General features: G+C 44.8%; 1 protein-coding gene across 1 annotated transcript in view; it reads left to right on the top strand.

Moving 5' to 3' along the window:
- Positions 1-17430, top strand: part of ATP7A (ATPase copper transporting alpha) — a 36489-nt gene that overhangs the window by 1990 nt on the left and 17069 nt on the right. Inside the window, exons 2-7 of the mRNA XM_070952176.1 lie at positions 7675-7814; positions 10196-10685; positions 11949-12696; positions 14073-14287; positions 14682-14845; positions 16099-16260. Coding sequence (XP_070808277.1) covers positions 7677-7814; positions 10196-10685; positions 11949-12696; positions 14073-14287; positions 14682-14845; positions 16099-16260 — 1917 coding nt within the window. The 5' untranslated portion in view covers positions 7675-7676. The remainder of the gene's footprint in view (positions 1-7674; positions 7815-10195; positions 10686-11948; positions 12697-14072; positions 14288-14681; positions 14846-16098; positions 16261-17430) is intronic.

Genomic DNA, 17430 nt, shown 5'->3' on the forward strand with positions numbered 1-17430 from the left:
AAGTTGCTGCTGTTGAATGTTTTACTTGATTTTCATCTATGCAATATTGCAAGGAGAAATACAGCCTGTTTCAGCTATAGACTCATGTCTCAATCAATCAGAATAGAGATGGAAGGGATCTTGGAGGTCTTCTAGTTCAGTAATCCCCAATCTTTGAGGCTTGGTGGCCCGGCTGGGGGGGGGGGAGAGAAAAACTGGGATGTGCAAGTGGCAAGCTGGTGCACATACGTGCAAGTGCCTCCTAACCTGCTGCTCATATAAGTTGAGCTCTTCTGGGATGTTGGGTGCTACTGCCAGCTTTGTATCATCTGCAGATTTGATGAGTTCCCCTTCTAATCCCTCATTTAAGTCATTTATGAAGATATTGAGGAGTATTGGGCCTAAGATGGAACCTTGGGGTACCCCACTGTTTCCTTCCTTCCATGTGGATGATTAAGGACTACTTGTTGAGTGTGGTTTGTCAGCCAGTTACAAATCCATCTGGTGGTGTTGCTGTGTATCCCACATTTTTCTAGTTCACCAAAAGTGAATTGTGATCTACTTTGTCAAATGCCTTGCTGAAGTCTTAAGTATACTATGTCCACAGCATTTTGCTAGTCTACTAATTTAGTCACTTTGTCAAAGAATGAAGTAAGATTGGTTTGGCATGATCTGTTTTTAACAAACCTGTGCTGACTGCTAGTTATAACTTTGTTTCTAGATATTCACAGATCTGTTTTTTGATTATTTCTTTCAGTGCCTTCTCAGGTATTGATGATTAATCTGTAGTTTCCTGGGTCTGTGTTTTTCTCTTTTTTGAAGTTGGGAACCACATCGGCTCTTCTGATCCTCTAGTGCAGGGGTGTCCAACTCAAGGCCCGGGGGCCGGATCTGGCCTGCAGGGTGCTTAGATCTGGCCTGCCAGGCTGCCCTGGAAACAGCGAAGGACCAGCCCATGGTGCCTCTGCCAGTGCAAATGGGACTCGGGAGGGCCGTGGGCGGCCCTTCAGAGCTCCGTTTTCCCTGGCAGAGGATTGCAGGAGGCTGTCGCAGCTGAAAACAGAGCTCGGGAGCGTGATTTCGCTGGCAGAAGTGCTCAGGTCACCATAGGTGTCCCGACACAAGTGACATCGAGCTGGCCACACCCACCCCAGCCCCTCAAGGTCAAACCCAACCCTGATGCGGCCCTGAATGAAATCGAGTTTGATACCCCTGCTCTAGTGGTTCCTGGTGCTCCAGGATTTTTGAAAGATATGGTACAATGGTTCTGAGATGACATCTGCCAGCTCTTTCAGAACTCTGGGATGTAATCTGTCAGGTCCCAGTGATTTATATTCATCAAGATCAGACAGGTGTTCTCTTAAATTTTCTTGCTTATTTTTATTTTTATTTCTAGTCTGTCTTCCACAATTAGGTTTTTAGTAAGTTGGGCTCTTTTTGCGTGAAGAGTGATGCAAAGAATGAATTAAGCAGCAGCTCTGCTTTCTCTCTGCCACCTGCTTCTTCCTTGCCATCTTCTCTCTTTAGTGGACTGACTGTCATCTATATATATTTCTTTCATATATGCATATCCTTTCGGCTTTGAACTCAATCTATTCATAACAAAGCAAGCTGTAAATCTAATTGATACTGGCATCATTTAACTCCTTTACACTTGCTCTAAGTGGTTTGTGTTTGAAGAGAAAATCTTTGTACGTATACTTATGTTACTAAATACATATATTTATTGAGCCTGACCAGCTCAAGTTGGACTCATCCTTCCGAGGTTATTAAATCAAGCTTCAAAGGCCTGTTTTCACAATCTTGTTGAAAATCAGAAAAGAGAGTACATTCACATACATTCATTTTGTAGTGTGGGAGACCAACAGAGAGAAGGGGTGGGTCTGCAAAGAAGTTGGACGGATTCCCCTCCGGAGAGTCGGTCTCCTGCAGCCAAGCTCTGCAGGGCTTTAGAGATGGTAGCCCAGGCCCTTGGAGCCGACTCAGAAACCTATTGGTAGCTAGGGCCATGGCCCCAGAATGGGCATAATCGTTCTCTCATTGCGACTGCTGCAGCTTTTGTACCACTGCAGCTTCCAGGTTGTCTGCGAAGGCGGCTTCAGAGGCAGAGGGTGTTCCAGGTAGCGAAGGTTGTGGTGATGAGGATGCGAGTCAGTCACTGTCCTTGGGGCTTCCTAGTCCATCTGGGGCCACACCTGGCACCTGAGTTGCATTTTGTCGTTTTATAATTATTGTCTCTTTATACTTGGTTAGCTGCTGAGAGTCTTGAAATTGCATCTGCAAAGACCTATGAGAAATAAATAAAATAGCTGCCGTAAAGTGGGCAAAGACTCCTGTTCTAGGAGGAGCTGTTAATCCAAGAGGACCCCCAAGGCAGCCACATTTCAAGAGGTGCCTTCAACCAAGGAGAGTGCAATGGCCTCTTGCCCTCAAGTAAGGCAGCATTAACTACCTCCTAAATCAAAGCATCAATTCCCCCTCCATGTTTTTCTAATCCAAGATTGGCAGGGCGGGGGGGGGGGGGCTCTCCACCATATTCATGGCTAGTGTCTCACTTGTTTGTTTTTTTCTTTTCTGGATCTTCTTTTTCTGTATGTCCTTCCTTAGTATTCATGCATGGTAGCAAGCATGGGGTGATTTTGACATATTAATTTTGGGAAGCCCTTAAGGAATATCGAATGTTGGCATAATAGATCATTGACTTTTGTTAATATTTCTTCCTCTCCTCCATATTAGCAGGGACAAATGTCTATCTTCCATCTGTCGCTGCAGCTGCCCATGGCAAAAGTACTGCTGGCCCCAGTATGAAAGAAATGAGCATTTCCCCCCCACCCCGCCTCTCGTTCACTCAAAACCTTAGAAAGTGTAGCTAAAAAGGGTGTGATCTGCTCAACCCCGTGTTCTCTAATGCTTTCCCCTCCTTGCTTCCACCTGCACATCTTTCTTGCTACAACCACAAATGAGTGTAATGTTGAACTTTATATTAACAGGCGTCCTGAATCATCAGTATGGCTCGTATCTGACTTGTAGAAAAAATAAAAGTTGTAAATGTTATTTCTCCCATACTTGTGAAGCCACGAAAGCTCATTTTCTGTGGTTATACATTCACCAAACCTCTTGCTCTGAAAAAGTGTTTTGTCTAATTCTGTTGGTGCAACAATAGCAAACACACAGCCAAGTGCGCAAAGAGTAGATGGCAGCTGATGTCAGGAGGGCTTTTGCACAATACGGTTGTGCCCACTGCTAGATTGGGAAGTCATTCAAAAAAATTATTCATGCCCCAGTGGCATGGGGGGGGGGCACACCACGATACCCTCATGTGCCACCACTGCTCTGCAACCTGCATTGGTTACCAGTTGGCTTCTGGGCACAATTCAAGATATTAGTTACCACCTATGAAGCCCTTCGCAGCACAGGGCCTGGTTATTCAAGAGGCCGTTTATTTCCTATGGTTTCTGCCGGCCCAGTAGAATTAGGTAGAATGAGCCTGAATGGACCAGGAGGTCCATTCAAATGATCTAATCTTTTGGGACCTAAGAATTCGGCTTTCTCCATTTCCAGACTTGTCCTTTGGTACTGCAGGCCCCCAGAGACCCGGACAACTTTTGCCTGATATCAGGCAGGAAACCTGGCTTTATTCCCAGGCCTGGAATTAAGGGGTCCTAATTGTTTATTTTTATTTCTTTAAAAAATTTACATGGTCACCCATTTTAGGCAATTCTGGGCAGTATATAACAATAAAACCAATAACAAACAACAGTAAAATCTGCAGAAGATGAGGTTTTGTTATAAAGTAAGTTGAATATGATTCTAGGATGACAGCAAAACAGGAAATAAAGCAGGGGGTCATCACTGGAATATTATTTGACCAGGTCTAAATTGAAGAAATTCTGATTTATTCCCTGTGTTATTTGATTAGATTTGACTCTGGTGAAAATTGTAATCTCTTTACTCCAGAGCGTTCTGAAAATATGTGCACAGTCCCTAGTTAAGTTTAGTGAATTATGTATAATTACATTGTGCCTAACCTTTCTCAAGTCATGGAAATACTTGAACCATTCTTATAATTTTATCTCTAGCCTGCCTTTGTTTTTATCAGCTCCCCAGTCCTTTTAAACTTTTTGAAAAGGAGCCTGGCTCTGTCTAGAGCGATGTCTCTAAACCTTGACAACTTTACGGTGTGCTGTCTTTAGCTCCCAGGAACCTGGCTGGGGGATTCTGGGAGTCAAAGGCCAACGTCTTAAGCCAACGGGAAGGGGAATTCTTGAAGTCCACCCATATTAAAGCTGCCAAGGAGTTTCTCTCCAGTGCAGCTGAAAACAAAAGATCTGGTGCTGCGTTGCCAGTTGGAGAAAATGTACAAGTAATCCTCCACATATGACGGCAATTGAGCCCAAAATTTCCAGTGTAAAGCGAGATGGCTGTAAAGTGAGTTTTGCCCTATTTTATGACCTTTCTTGCCAAAGTTGTTAAGTGAGTCACTGCAGTTGCTAAGTTAGTAACATGGTTGTAAAGTGAACCTGGCTTCTCCATTGACTTTGCTTGTCAGAAGGTCACAAAAGGCGATCACGTGACCCCAGGACACTGCGCCCGTTATAAATACACGCCAGTTAGCAAAAGCCTCCAAATTTTGATCGTGTGACCACAGGGATGTGGCAATGGTTGTAAGTATGAAAACCCGTCATCGGTCACTTTTTTCAGTGCCGTTATAACTCGAGCAATCACTAAACGAATGGTTGTAAGTCAAAGACTGTCTAGAGCAGCAGTCACCAACTGGTGGTCCGTGGACCACTGGAGGTCCACGAGAAAATTTTGGTGGTCCGCAGAAAAATTATTTGTATTTTTAATATTGCACTAAATCAGGGGTCCTCAAACTACGGTCCCTTGGCCGGATACATGCAATGAATGCTTGTGTTGCTGCAGAGAGTCTCCCCCTTCAGGGTCTTTTTGTGTGGGTCGGAGGGGGTCAGAAATTCCAACTTGGGGTCTGCTTCAGCCTCTTGGTGCTGGGCTTTGGGCGAAGGCTGGAGGGAAGCACCGCTGATGGCTAAGAGCCGGAGGGCCTTGTTCCACTGGGAGTGCATCATGGCCTGGAACTGGCTGACCATCTCAGCTCGCTGAGCCTCCAGGCGCCTTGCATTCCCGCAGGTCTTCCCTCTGCTTGGAAAGCCTATGTTCCTACTCCTCAGTGAGGTGCTTCTGCTGAGCCTCCTTCTCGGCCAGATCCTATTTGAACTGAGCCAGCTGTTTTGCCAACTCTTTCTCATGGTGGCTGCTTAGCTCCAACAACTGCTTCCTCTTGGGGCCCTAAGGAGCCCAGGCGGGCAGGTGAAGAGTGGCTGGGAGGGGAGGGGTGAATAGAGCCCAGCGAGGCGCCCTCGACGTGAGTGACATCAAGTTGGCCACACCCACCCAGTCGGTCATTAGGCAGATCATATTAGTGGTCCACGGGATTTAAAATTATGAGTTTAGTGGTCCCTGAGGTCCGAAAGGTTGGTGACCCCTGATGTATACGACTTCCATTTCCCACTTCAGACGGGCAGAAGAACCTGTCCCAATGGTGTTTCTTCCAACCATCTCCTGAAAGCAGTTTATTTACAGGGCGGTCCTCATTTAGCCGAGCATTTTAGGGACCAGATCTGAGATAATGCTTAATGAGAGGTAGTTGCAACCAATCCCTGAAGTTCCAGCTGTTGCAGCACCACTGTCTTCGTGATCGTTTGGCAATCAGCCCAGATATCCAACTGTCACAGCATCTCACAGTGACGTGATCGTGATTAACAGGCTTCCCTGCCAGCCTCCCACAAGCATCATCAGGGAGGGAGTCGGAAGTCAGCCGAGGTCTTTGCTTAATGACCTGTACGGTCCTCACTTCACAATGGCAACAGCGACTGCTATCGCTCAGTGGCGTGGTCATAGGACATCAGTCTTTATGACCACATCACGTAATGCCTGCCCAATTAGTTTCATTTAAGCGAGAGCTACTGGCTGCATTAGATTTATATCCACTTTTCATTTCATCCCTCCCTCTGCTTCTTGAAGAATCCTCCTTGGCCAAAAGAGGGTTCTGAGCAGAGCCAGTCCAGCATGTCAGCCCTAACACCTCACTCTCCTTCTTTTGAATAGAACAGTGTTTCTCAACCTTGGCCGCTGGACGATGTGTGGACTTCAACTCCCAGAATTCCCCAGCCAGCACAGCTGGCTGGGGAATTCTGGGAGTTGAAGTCCACACATCGTCCAGCGGCCAAGGTTGAGAAACACTGGAATAGAACATGGGCAAGCCACATCCAGCCATGGTGCATTTTACCTGGACTTTTCCCCCCACTTAGGTTTATTTACATGGAAACTTCCTTTGTTAAAGCTTCACTTGCACCTGCTACTTAATTGCCGTGTAAAATTCTAAATCTTTAATTGCTTTAAAAATGCGTTTAAAACTTTTAGAGTCACTGTTATGCAATAACAGATGCTTTTGTACTCCGTAAACTGTAAACAGCAGGTGAAGGGGAAACGCTTAAGAAAACTTGTCTTTGTGGTTAACTGAAAAATTAACATTGAAAGACACAGACAATTATTTAGACCATTATTGAGATGGCTAATCCAGAATAGGAATCACTTCTCTTCTGCTATAATTTCTGTGTTCTGTGGGAGAGTTTGGGGTATAGTACTAACACCCAAGCTAATTTTAGAAACCAGCCATAGATTAGTAGGAAACTTGATTCCAGTAATTTTATAACGTACCCCGTACTATTAAATATCAAGGTAATTTCCATTCCTTATTTACTGAATCAGAGCCCTATTTGGGGGTTTGGAGAGAACACCTCTTGATGCTCCTGCCTACTTTTTGTGGTAGCAAAAGGAAAGTTGGGGTATCTTTATCTGCTTCCTGATGGAGAGGTATGAAAACGTGCCCTAATACCACATTCACATTCAGCTATGGCTCTGCTTTTATTCAATCCAGATTGTGACTTCCAATGAGTTGGTTCCTAAGGTGGTTTGCAGTGAATTATACCCAGACACACCCAGACAGATATGCACCTCAAGCGCACCCTATGTTATCTAGGATCCTTCATTGTTTGGTTGATCAATAAGCACGGAGTAGGTCTGCCTTCAGTTCTGCAGATTACAGGGAACTCTACTAAGCAAAAGATAGATAAAAATCTGTGCGCATTCTGGATGATCGAGTACTGTCACTTTGAGCATGAATGTAAAGAAGGATTTAGTCATATGGAGTAATTGCATATTCCACTTTTGTTATTTGGGTCACTCCTCTGAAGGGTTTCCACATACCAGGGAAAATAAACTTGTCAGCCTTGTATCTCTTCCTGTTGCTTCTTTGGAGCAACCCGGGTTACTTCTCATTAGCATTTGTAATGCTTTGCTTTTGGAAATAGATGGTGTGGTTCACCCTCCGCTCGCCACACCCTTTCCTTTGCTCATTTATATATTCATTTCTGCTCTGCTCTGCTCTGCCTCTTTTTGTGCTCCAAGCAGATCAAGGCAACCAACGCCCCCTTTCCTTTTCCTTTTCCTTTTCCTTTTCCAATTGCCCCGTGAATCAAGCCAGGGAAAGAATTGATGCCTGGCCTAATATCTGGAGGTTTTCTTGTAGGTGTTCTGTCATTTCCGTATAAATGGGGCATTTGATTTGTGCCCCTATTTGATTTGTGCCATTATCTTTTTCTTTTTAATTTTCAGGAATGCAAAAGGATAAAAGAATGGATCCACCATCAGGGGCCAGATCAATTGTTGTTCAGGTGGAGGGAATGACATGCAGTTCTTGCGTGCAGACAATTGAGCAGCATATTGGGAAACTAAATGGAGTTCACGTCATTAAAGTAAGTGATTTTGCCTTTATTACAGATCAGAGGCTAGATGGGGCCCAGTAGTGGAGGACTGCTTTCCCACGCAGCTTAGCAGAATAATCTTGACAGGTTTTAGATTCAGGATTCTTAAGAGGGGGCTGGGGGAGGACGTGCAATTCAGAGAGCCTGAATTTGGTTATCTTCCATATAATTGGCAGTAAATCAATCCATGATACTATAGCCAAAGGCAGAAGAAAGAAACTGCAATATTTTAAAATGATTACATTTGTGTAATTAGATTACATGGGGGCTTCTAGCTTTTGTTTTGCCTATGGCAAATGGAAAATTTGCTGTTAATTCAATGGGCTTTTCAGTAATGTCCATTTGCCCTTTTAGAAATTGAAGCAGCAGGATATGTTGAATGTCTGCTGAAAAACAAATCAGATTTTAGGTATTATGAGAAAGTTCCTGACATTAGTAAATCTGTGAGGGGTAAAAGTTCAGAGAAGAAGTTCCTTCTACTTGTTGTAATCTTGGTATCTCAGCAGAATCCTGACTGTTTTGCCAAAGAACCGGGGGCCAAGTTCCTACTTATCTGTGCTGCGTATTTTACAAAAGTAAAGAGGCTGAGAGGAATAGAGGTGCTTGTTCCGCTAGAAGAGGCTCTCAGGAAGAGCATATCAGTTTTAATCCCAGCCAGGCATTCCACCCAGGAGAGGAAGAGGGAGAGGCTTTTACTATGGCTGGGATGGAGAAATCACTGGTGTGACAGGAACCTTGAGGTGTTAAATGGAAATTTTTGGTCTGTTGGGATTTATAGCCCAGCAATCCAGCAATTAGAGTCTAAACTTAGCTTGGGAAAGCCTGTATCCTGTTGAACTTCCCTCATGGAACCTAGCCTAGAACTTGTATGTGTGCCTTGGCGTGTGTTATTTCCTTGCAGTATCTATGGCAAAAAAAAATAACATTTAAGTTTCTAAAATATTCTGAAATTACCAAATGTCGCAAGAGGCAAGAGTTTGGGTGAGAATGCCAACGTGTTCTGAGATTTGTCAAGAGATTGAGGTCCTTTGAACAACGTTTTGATTTTGGTATCCAGACCGCCTGCCGCACCATCCTGGTACCCCTGTGGTCTCCAGACTACAGGTTGGGAACTGTGGTTCTCTGCTTAAGATTCAAACCGTCAAAGCCTCTCTTGCTATGGCTTAATGGGAGAAAAACAGAGTAATAATAAGGTTGTTTTGGGAGGAGTCCTGCAAGAGAAGCTACGCAGGGCTTTGATTAGCCCACTCCCTGGCCCAGTTTCTTTTGCCTTTGGACACTTGGCGTGGGACCCATCCTGAGCTTTCCACCTGAGGGGAATCCTTCACTCAGCTGCCCCAGATTCCAGAATAATAAGTCAAGCTATTTAGGGTAGCTCCTTTAGTTTCTCCTGTGGGCTTGATCATTTCCCTTTTCTGTTTTTGCACGTACAGTATATTTCTGACTTGCCATTCCATCCTGACAGTGTTTAGTTCTTTAATTTTGGTGTGTTTGTAACTTTTTATTAAAATATGAACATGCTTAACATTAAACTTATCATTAACATACTAACATTAAACTACATGGCAGTTTGTGTCAGGCATGAAAAATCAGGTCCACACATGAAAGTCCAATTAAACTGATGCCCAGGGATATTCTCAACTAAGTTAGCCCCTGTTTGGAGTAGATAAGGGTCAACAGAATTCAAGTGGGGGGGGAGAGAGTTTGGACTTAATCCATTTGTGGCTACATCGAGATTCCTGGCTATCTCTCTTTAATTCCATCCTCAGATTCTGCCACTCCTTCCCTTAAAATTCACTTTCCTTTTTTGTGTGTGAAATTTCAAAGTCCGTTTTCCTAGTTAAATACCCACCAGTTATATGCCACAGAATACTTTTAAAAATTGAGGAGCGGGGGTTTGCTCTGTTCATCCCAGCCTATAGCCCTATACACAGCCCACCACAAGTCAGTGTAGCATTAACTGTAACGTCATGTTCCACATCAGCCAGCTATTTAACTTTCTGGGCATGACAGTTGAAGATTAGGCTAATCTTTATCTGTCATTACTGTACTGTATATAGATTGTAATGTATACTTAAGGCGCTGTAGAAGGTTCATGTGAGAAATGTATCCTGTATTATTGTGTGAGAGATTTCTGAAATCGTTTTGCCGCTTTTATTGTGGCTCACCCTGTAGCTAGCCGTCTTGTCTTACAAATAAATCCGAGTTAATTTATGGTTTCATAGGTACCCGCCTTACACTTCCTTCTCAGGTGAGTGAAATTGCCATTCAGTATGTCAGAGTAATAAGCCAAAGCTCCTTGACATGTTAATGCCAGTTTAAGACCATCTTAATCTTGCTTGGCTCAGTTGCCTTTTCTCTTTCTCTGCAAGGTTTCTCTGGATGAGAAGAACGCAACCATTGTTTACAACCCCAAAGAGCAAATCCCAGAGTCACTCCAGGAAGCCATTGAAGACATGGGGTTTGATGCTGTTCTTGGCGATACCAACCCTCAGTCCGTTCCACATGACACCACTTTTCTTACAATTCCCACCCAGGCAACTCTGACCTCCGAACAGATTCGTACCGACCTCCTAAAGATCAAAGGCATTCTGGATGTGAAAATCTCTTCTGATAAAACAACTCTAGTTGTAACCTTTATCTCTTCTATTCTAAATAGCAAACAGATTAATCAAATAGTACCGGGTTTAAATTTGGACAATGCAATGCAAGATAAAAATCAAGGAACATGTGAAGATGTAAGTTTAAACCAAATAAATGACGTGGTGCTAAGAATGAAAATAGAAGGGATGACCTGCCATTCCTGTACGAGCACCATTGAAGGAAAAATTGGCAAATTGCAAGGGGTCAAGCGAATTAAAGGTAATTAAAAATAGAGCACTTTGGGAGCTTTTGTCCTTTTAAACCGCTTTCATCAATTCTCCAGTATAACCTGAACAGGCAAGTTAACTTCCAAGAGGTACAAAATATGGATGACAATTCTGTTCGTGGAGAAATCCACCTGTACGTCCTTTGTAAAGCCACCATTCAGAAAGCTATAGTATTTCTAAAAGGTAACATCCAACCTTTTGTATTCTCAAACAGAACCTACGCTGAGACCATACAGATTTGAAATAATTTTCCCTCTCATTCTAGTGAGTCACCAGGACTAGCAAGACCAGAGGGGATGGGGGTTCTTTCAAAACTGGAAGAAGTAGGCAGAGACTCATCCAGCCTTCATGGCCTGATGTAACTGCTCCAGATCCTGGCACTTCCACTCCAAAAGCTAAATTTCACCTCTTTGCTCTGTGATTCATTTCTGTTGCCTGCTGTCACAGCAGTGATATAGTCTGCAAGTTCCTCCAGACTCTTCTAGCTGAACAAAAGGATGCTTTCCAGGTAAAGCTGTGCAAAATGCTCCATGACTGAATAGTCTAACCGCAAAATTGCCTGTGTCACGTACTCTGGAAGTTACCTATTTGAAAGGCCTTTCAGAACACTCACACATATTTCTGGACTGCTTGGAAATATCAGCATTCAAACTGTTCCAGCTGGCCTTAGGTGGTCCATGCCTAAACTGCAACCAAGCTTTTTCAACCGTGTTCAGAATGAAACAGCTGTTGTGCTTTTTTCCAGGCATGGAATGAACAAGGGTAGCAAAAGCCCCAAAGAGATTCATTCTCAACTCTTGCAACTTTAAGATGTGAGGACTTCAACTCCAGAATCCCCAGCTCGCCATTCTGGCTGGGAAATTCTGTGAATTGAAATTCCCCCCTCACCCCCGCCTTAAAGGGGCCACGGTTAAGAAGCACTGCCCAAGGATATCGGTGATGGCTATGGAGAGAGAGGAGCAGAGGAGGAGCAGAAAAGGGCTGGCTGGCTGGCTGGCTGGTTGGTGGGAGGTGACGTGCTGAGAGCTGCTGAGGGGAGGAAAGTGGGGGGGGGAGGAACAGGCGTCACTTCATGCTTCTACTCGGAGCCACCCACTCCCAGAAAACAGCAGCCTCTGGGCTAGGTTTTGAGTCCCCTGATTTCCAGCTCCTCAAGTTAACTAGAACATTAACCTACAGGAAGGCTTTAAATGGATAAATATTTTGCGGAATACCAAGAGAAAATCATGCCAATCCTTTCCCATTTATCTTGCAGTTTCCCTGGATAATCAGGAAGCCATGGTCGCTTACCAGCCTCACATCATTACATCAGAAGAAATAAAGAAGCAAATAGAAGCGGCAGGATTCAGCGCCTCCATAAAGAAAATGCCTAAACCACTCCAGCTCGGTTCTATTGACATAGAGCGGCTCAAAAGCAGCCAAACCAAACACTCGGAAAGGACCCCGCAGGAAAGTTCAGAAGGCAAGCTGGATGGGAAGACCACCACCTTCCGCGTGGATGGCATGCACTGCAATTCATGCGTGTTCAATATCCAGAGCAGCCTCTTGGCACTTCCTTCGGTGACCAGCGTGACGGTGTCTCTGCAAGAGAAGTCAGCCGTCGTCCAGTACAACCCCAGCCTCATCAGCCTCAGTGCGCTCAGAAGGGCGATTGAAGCCGTCTCCCCGGGGACTTTCAAGGTTTGCGTTTTGGACGCACACGAAAAGGCCGAGCGCCTGGACAACTCCAGATCTCCATCGAAGTCTTCTCTTCCAGCAGCTGTTCACAGCATCGGGCCTCATCCCCTGATGCTGGTGACCGTCATCCGCATCGAAGGAATGACTTGCCACTCGTGCGTGCAGTCAATTGAGGGGCTGATTTCACAAAAACCCGGTGTGAAGTCAGTCTCTGTGTCGTTGCGGGACCGTAGTGGGACTATTGAATATGACCCAACGCTGACCTCTCCAGCCGATTTAAAAAACTCAATTGAAGACATGGGCTTTGACGCATCCATAGCTGGTAAGTTATTCCTTAGACTCCAGGCAGACTTGAGAGGACAACCATAGCCTTTTGTTTTGGAGAAAGATTTCTTGGAGGGGGTGTATTACGCGGGATAATGTGCTAATTTCCTTAACGGGACTGGTTTGGGGGGGGGGGGGTTGTTGCAGTGAAAGCACATGAGTTCTGCTTCAGGGCGAGCAATAGACCGAAGGGGGTTGGTGGGCGAGCAAGGGGAGAGGCGATGGCTGCTCCCCTCCAATCCTGGGTTTCTAGGCCAGTCAGTCCATCCTGAAGCTCATCTAGCCAATGGCAGAATCATTCCAGGAAGGATTGGTGCCTACTGTAAATACGTTAGTGCTTTGCTTTTTACTTTTTTTGTTTTGTTTTGTGGAGAATGGGGGATTCCAGATTGTTTTCACAACTTTTGTAACGATCCCCCTGCGGGAGTAATCCTGCACTGCTAGAGAAGGTCCTACAGCATAGTGTTGCACTGACTGCGCCCAATTCATGTAACCGGCATTTTCCTTAAAACGGATTTAAAGATCAACCTTACGTATTACAATTTCTGAGCATCAAGTGGCTGTTTCTTTTCCTTTTGAGCAGCCAATTTGTTATCTTAGTCCACTGTAGGGAAATCACTCTTGGTGCTGTTAAGGGAGGCCGGATGGGAAAGGTGCAGGGTCAGGCAGAGTAGATTAATAGATACCACTTTGGTGGGAAGATAACAGCATTCTGGGAGTCTTGGCGTACAGCCATCCTGGCCACATGACCACAGAAATGTTGTCTTCGGACAGCGTTGGCTCCCTCAGCCAAGAAATGGAGATGAGTACCGAGCCCTAGAGTCAGACACGACTGACAGGAAAACATGTACCTGTACTGTATTGCAAGGGGCACGATAGCTCAGTGGTCAAAGATACTGAGGTTGTCAGCTGGAAAACTGACAGCCCAGGTTCGAGACCCGAGCTCTGCACGATGGAATGAGCTCCCATTACTTGCCCCAGCTCCCCACCTAGCAGTTTGAAAGCATGCAAATGCGAGTAGATTAATAGGTACCACTTTGGTGGGAAGGTAACAACGTTCCAAGTGCCTTGGCTTATAGTCATGCTGGCCACATGACCGTGGCAATATTTTTGGACAATGCTGGCTCCCTGGGCTAGGAAATGGAGGTGAGCACCACTGCTAGAGTTGGACACGACTGGACAAGGGAAACCTTTATCTACAGTATTAGTTTTACTTTTTAATAAAAAGAAAAATTCCTTTCAAACTAAAGGCAGGTGGGGCAGGGAGATTAAGCACCCAGAAAGATCAGCATATCTACTGCTGTCATGAGAAAGCAGATGGTGGAAGAGCTGGAACCTTGTTTTCTGATGATATTTTTCTGCTGCCAGTGCCACCAAGCCCAGAGCCCGTGGTGCTAATCACTCAGCCTTCCCAGGAGAGGCTGGCTAGAACGCAAGACAGCAAGCTGCCCAAAACAGTCGCTCTTCCCAACCTGTCGCCAGTTCCGAACAGATCGGGTTTGAAGGCACCATCCAAATGCTACATTCAGATCACTGGCATGACCTGCGCTTCCTGCGTGGCAAACATTGAGAGGAACCTGAAGAGAGAAGATGGTAAGAAACCCTCCCGTGAGGCTGATTAACGTTTGTGGTCACAGAATTTATGACTGATGTTGACCAGATCTCAGGTAAAGGCAGAAGGAGAGCTATTCTGATTTGAGCGCCTGCTCAAGGATGAGGCAGGGGCCCATGTGGTTCAAGGAGAGGGAGTGTCGTCGTCCCCCCCCCCCCCCGATTCAGGTTTTGACATTTGGTCTTTGGGTGGTGGATCTTACCTGAGTAGCCTCACAACACCTCTGGACCTGGGCCATGAGATGTCCTAAGAAAATCAGTCAGTTTTACACTGATGAAAATAGCAGTGTGATGTGTTTATTCAGGACACTTGATCATACAGCATACCGGTTATGTTTTCGCCTAAATGTTACTAAGTATGATTCCCTCTTTCTAGGAATATGCTCTGTGCTCGTTGCCCTGATGGCTGGGAAGGCTGAAGTGAGATACGACCCTTCCGTCATCCAGCCCCCAACGGTAGCCGAGAGGATTAGAGAACTGGGGTTTGGTGCTCTGGTGCTGGAGGATTATGATGAAGGAGATGGCATCTTGGAACTGGTTGTAAGCAGATTGTTTCACTATCAACACTTATGCATCTGGCAGTTTTTTTATACCACATATGAAAAGGATGGAAGCCCTTGGGTAACTGCAGTGTATCAGGCCTTCTGGAAAACGTGGAACTCCTGCTGTTGTTACTAAGAGACCACACTGAGGTGGCAGAACGAGCCCTCCAACTCCACCTTCACTTCTTGCTCCTCATGTTTAGGAGGACATGTCCTTGAATATAGCGATCATTCCCCTTAAGATTATAACTAAAAACCATTTCATTTTGCTGTCATATCTATTTTTGCCCGTGTACCAAAAAGTTTGCTTCTGTATATTTTCATTTGTTTGCTTTTTTCTCAGTGTCCATATCAGTTTTTCCCCCATTGGTCAGGAAGGCAAAGAGTGCACACTTCGCAGGATAGGGCTGTATGCAGGCTGGGAAACACAACTGCTAACTGACAGAATGGGTGGATGTTGAAATACGGAGCAAACAGCAGATTTTCCCAACTCCCCTAGAGTTTTGCTCTTTGATGGACAGTTAAAAACCTTAATCATATCTATTTATCTATCTGTGCCTTGTTTCCATTCTGCAGGAGTAGAAGGAATGGTTTGTTTGTTTGTTTCCCGCCTTTATTATTTTACAAACAATTCAAGGCAGCGAACATATCCCACATACTTTCCTCCTCCTATTGTCCTCGCAACAACCACCCTGGGAAGTGAATTAGACTGAGAGAGTGTGGCTGGCCCAAGTCACCCAGATGTCTTTCATGGCTAAGGCAGGACTAGAACCCACAGTCTCCTGGTTCCTAACCTGGTGCCTAAACTGTTAAACCAGGGGTCAGCAACCCGTCGCTGGAGCCGCATGTGGCTCTTTCATCCCTCTGGTGCGGCTTCCTGGTGCCGGTCGGCTCCACAATTGAAAGGGCTTTCGGTTAGGACAAGTAGAGGAAAAAGGATGCCGCACTAGGAGGAGACTCTATGGTGGGGGAACCAGACTTCCGGTCGGCTCCAGAATTGAATGGTGGGCTTCTGGTTAGGGGCTCCTTGAGTGTTTAAGGTTGCCGACCCCTGTGCTAAACCAACTGGCTCTATTTACCCGTTTGAACAATTACAGAAGCATAACAAAAGCAATGATAAGCTAGCACAAATCTTGAGCTAGGATTAGAGGTTTATTTAGGGGATTCTACCACCTTTCACCGTGTTATGCAGGCAGAATTATTCTTTAAGAAACAATATTCTGCAAACAAAGTTTTTTTTCCCCCTCACAGGTAAGAGGGATGACTTGTGCCTCGTGTGTTCATAAAATAGAATCTACCCTTATGAAAACAAAAGGGGTTTTGTACAGCTCAGTGGCTCTTGCAACCAACAAAGCCCACGTTAAGTACGATCTGGAGATCATTGGCCCTCGAGATATTATACAGATTATACAGGTAAGGTTTTTTGCCAATATGGTTTCTCTTTTTGTTAGCTTGCTATTTCATTTTATTTCATTTTGTTTTTTAGATTATTTTTTCCATAAAAGTCATTGTAACTAAGTAGAGGAAACTCTGTGAAAGAAGAGGCTGAATATGGAAGCTGGTTTGAAGTTGGCATTTTCTGATCCCACTATGCAGATATAACAAAATGCTAGGTTTAAGACTGAAACTTAGATTCTCTCAGTTTAGTTTATGCTCTTATTCTCCCACCCCCACCCTTATATTTTCTTATTTCTTATTTGTTTGTTTAGGCTCTAAGCTGTTGCCAGTGTTCTGTTGTAGAAAGTTATCACCCTCTCCTAGAAGAATGAAATATTTTGAGGAATATTTTAAAAAGGCAATTATTACATTTCCCAAAGGGAGAAATGGAGAAACGTGGTTTTTTAGAGGCAGAAAGCAACCCCCACTTTCCTTAATAGCCCATAGCTGATGTCAGTACTTAAGAGATAAAGAGCTTATTGAAAACTAGATAGCTCTATTCATAGGCAAAGCAAATACTGCAGGCAGAAATCCATTCAAGACAGAATATTTTGAAACTCCCTGCAGCAAAGCCTGAATGATAGGATTAGCCCTCACTCAAGATCCAAAACAGGACAACAGCCATTAAGCCACAATAGGAGTTGTCCAACCCCAACACCCTTTTGGAGCACAAGCCCCTTCATTGCATCATTTCAGAGCAGTCCAAACTTCAACCAAAACTTGGGAGCTCAGACACAAACACCACCTGGGATTTGTCTTTCCGCTTTGCCTATAGAGCCAGCTATGACCCCTACATGACCCCATAGGAATCTGGCAGGAGCCAGTAGAATACATGTTCTTGCACAGTGCAAAGCTCAAAGAAGGTATAACACCCCCCCCCCCCAACTCCCTGTGGTCAGCTGCCCAGAACCACAAACCCATCTGGTTCTGCTTCACCCATAAACCATCTTTCCAATCAGCCTCTGTGTTTTCAGTGTCTTTCTCCCACCTTGGAACTGAACCAGAGGGATATTTCTTCCCAAGCTATCGTCGTTAATTTATATCCTTCATTCTAAAGTGACTTGTTTTTGGGCAATGGTGGTTGTTAAATAATATACAGAAATGTCTAAACTTGTAAAACAATTCTGGCAAAGAGTCGGTTTCCCT

This window comes from Pituophis catenifer, unplaced genomic scaffold, assembly GCF_029215685.1.
Source record: "Pituophis catenifer annectens isolate HBS135680 unplaced genomic scaffold, rPitCat1.0.hap2 SCAF_11, whole genome shotgun sequence".
Taxonomy (NCBI): Eukaryota; Metazoa; Chordata; class Lepidosauria; order Squamata; family Colubridae; genus Pituophis; species Pituophis catenifer.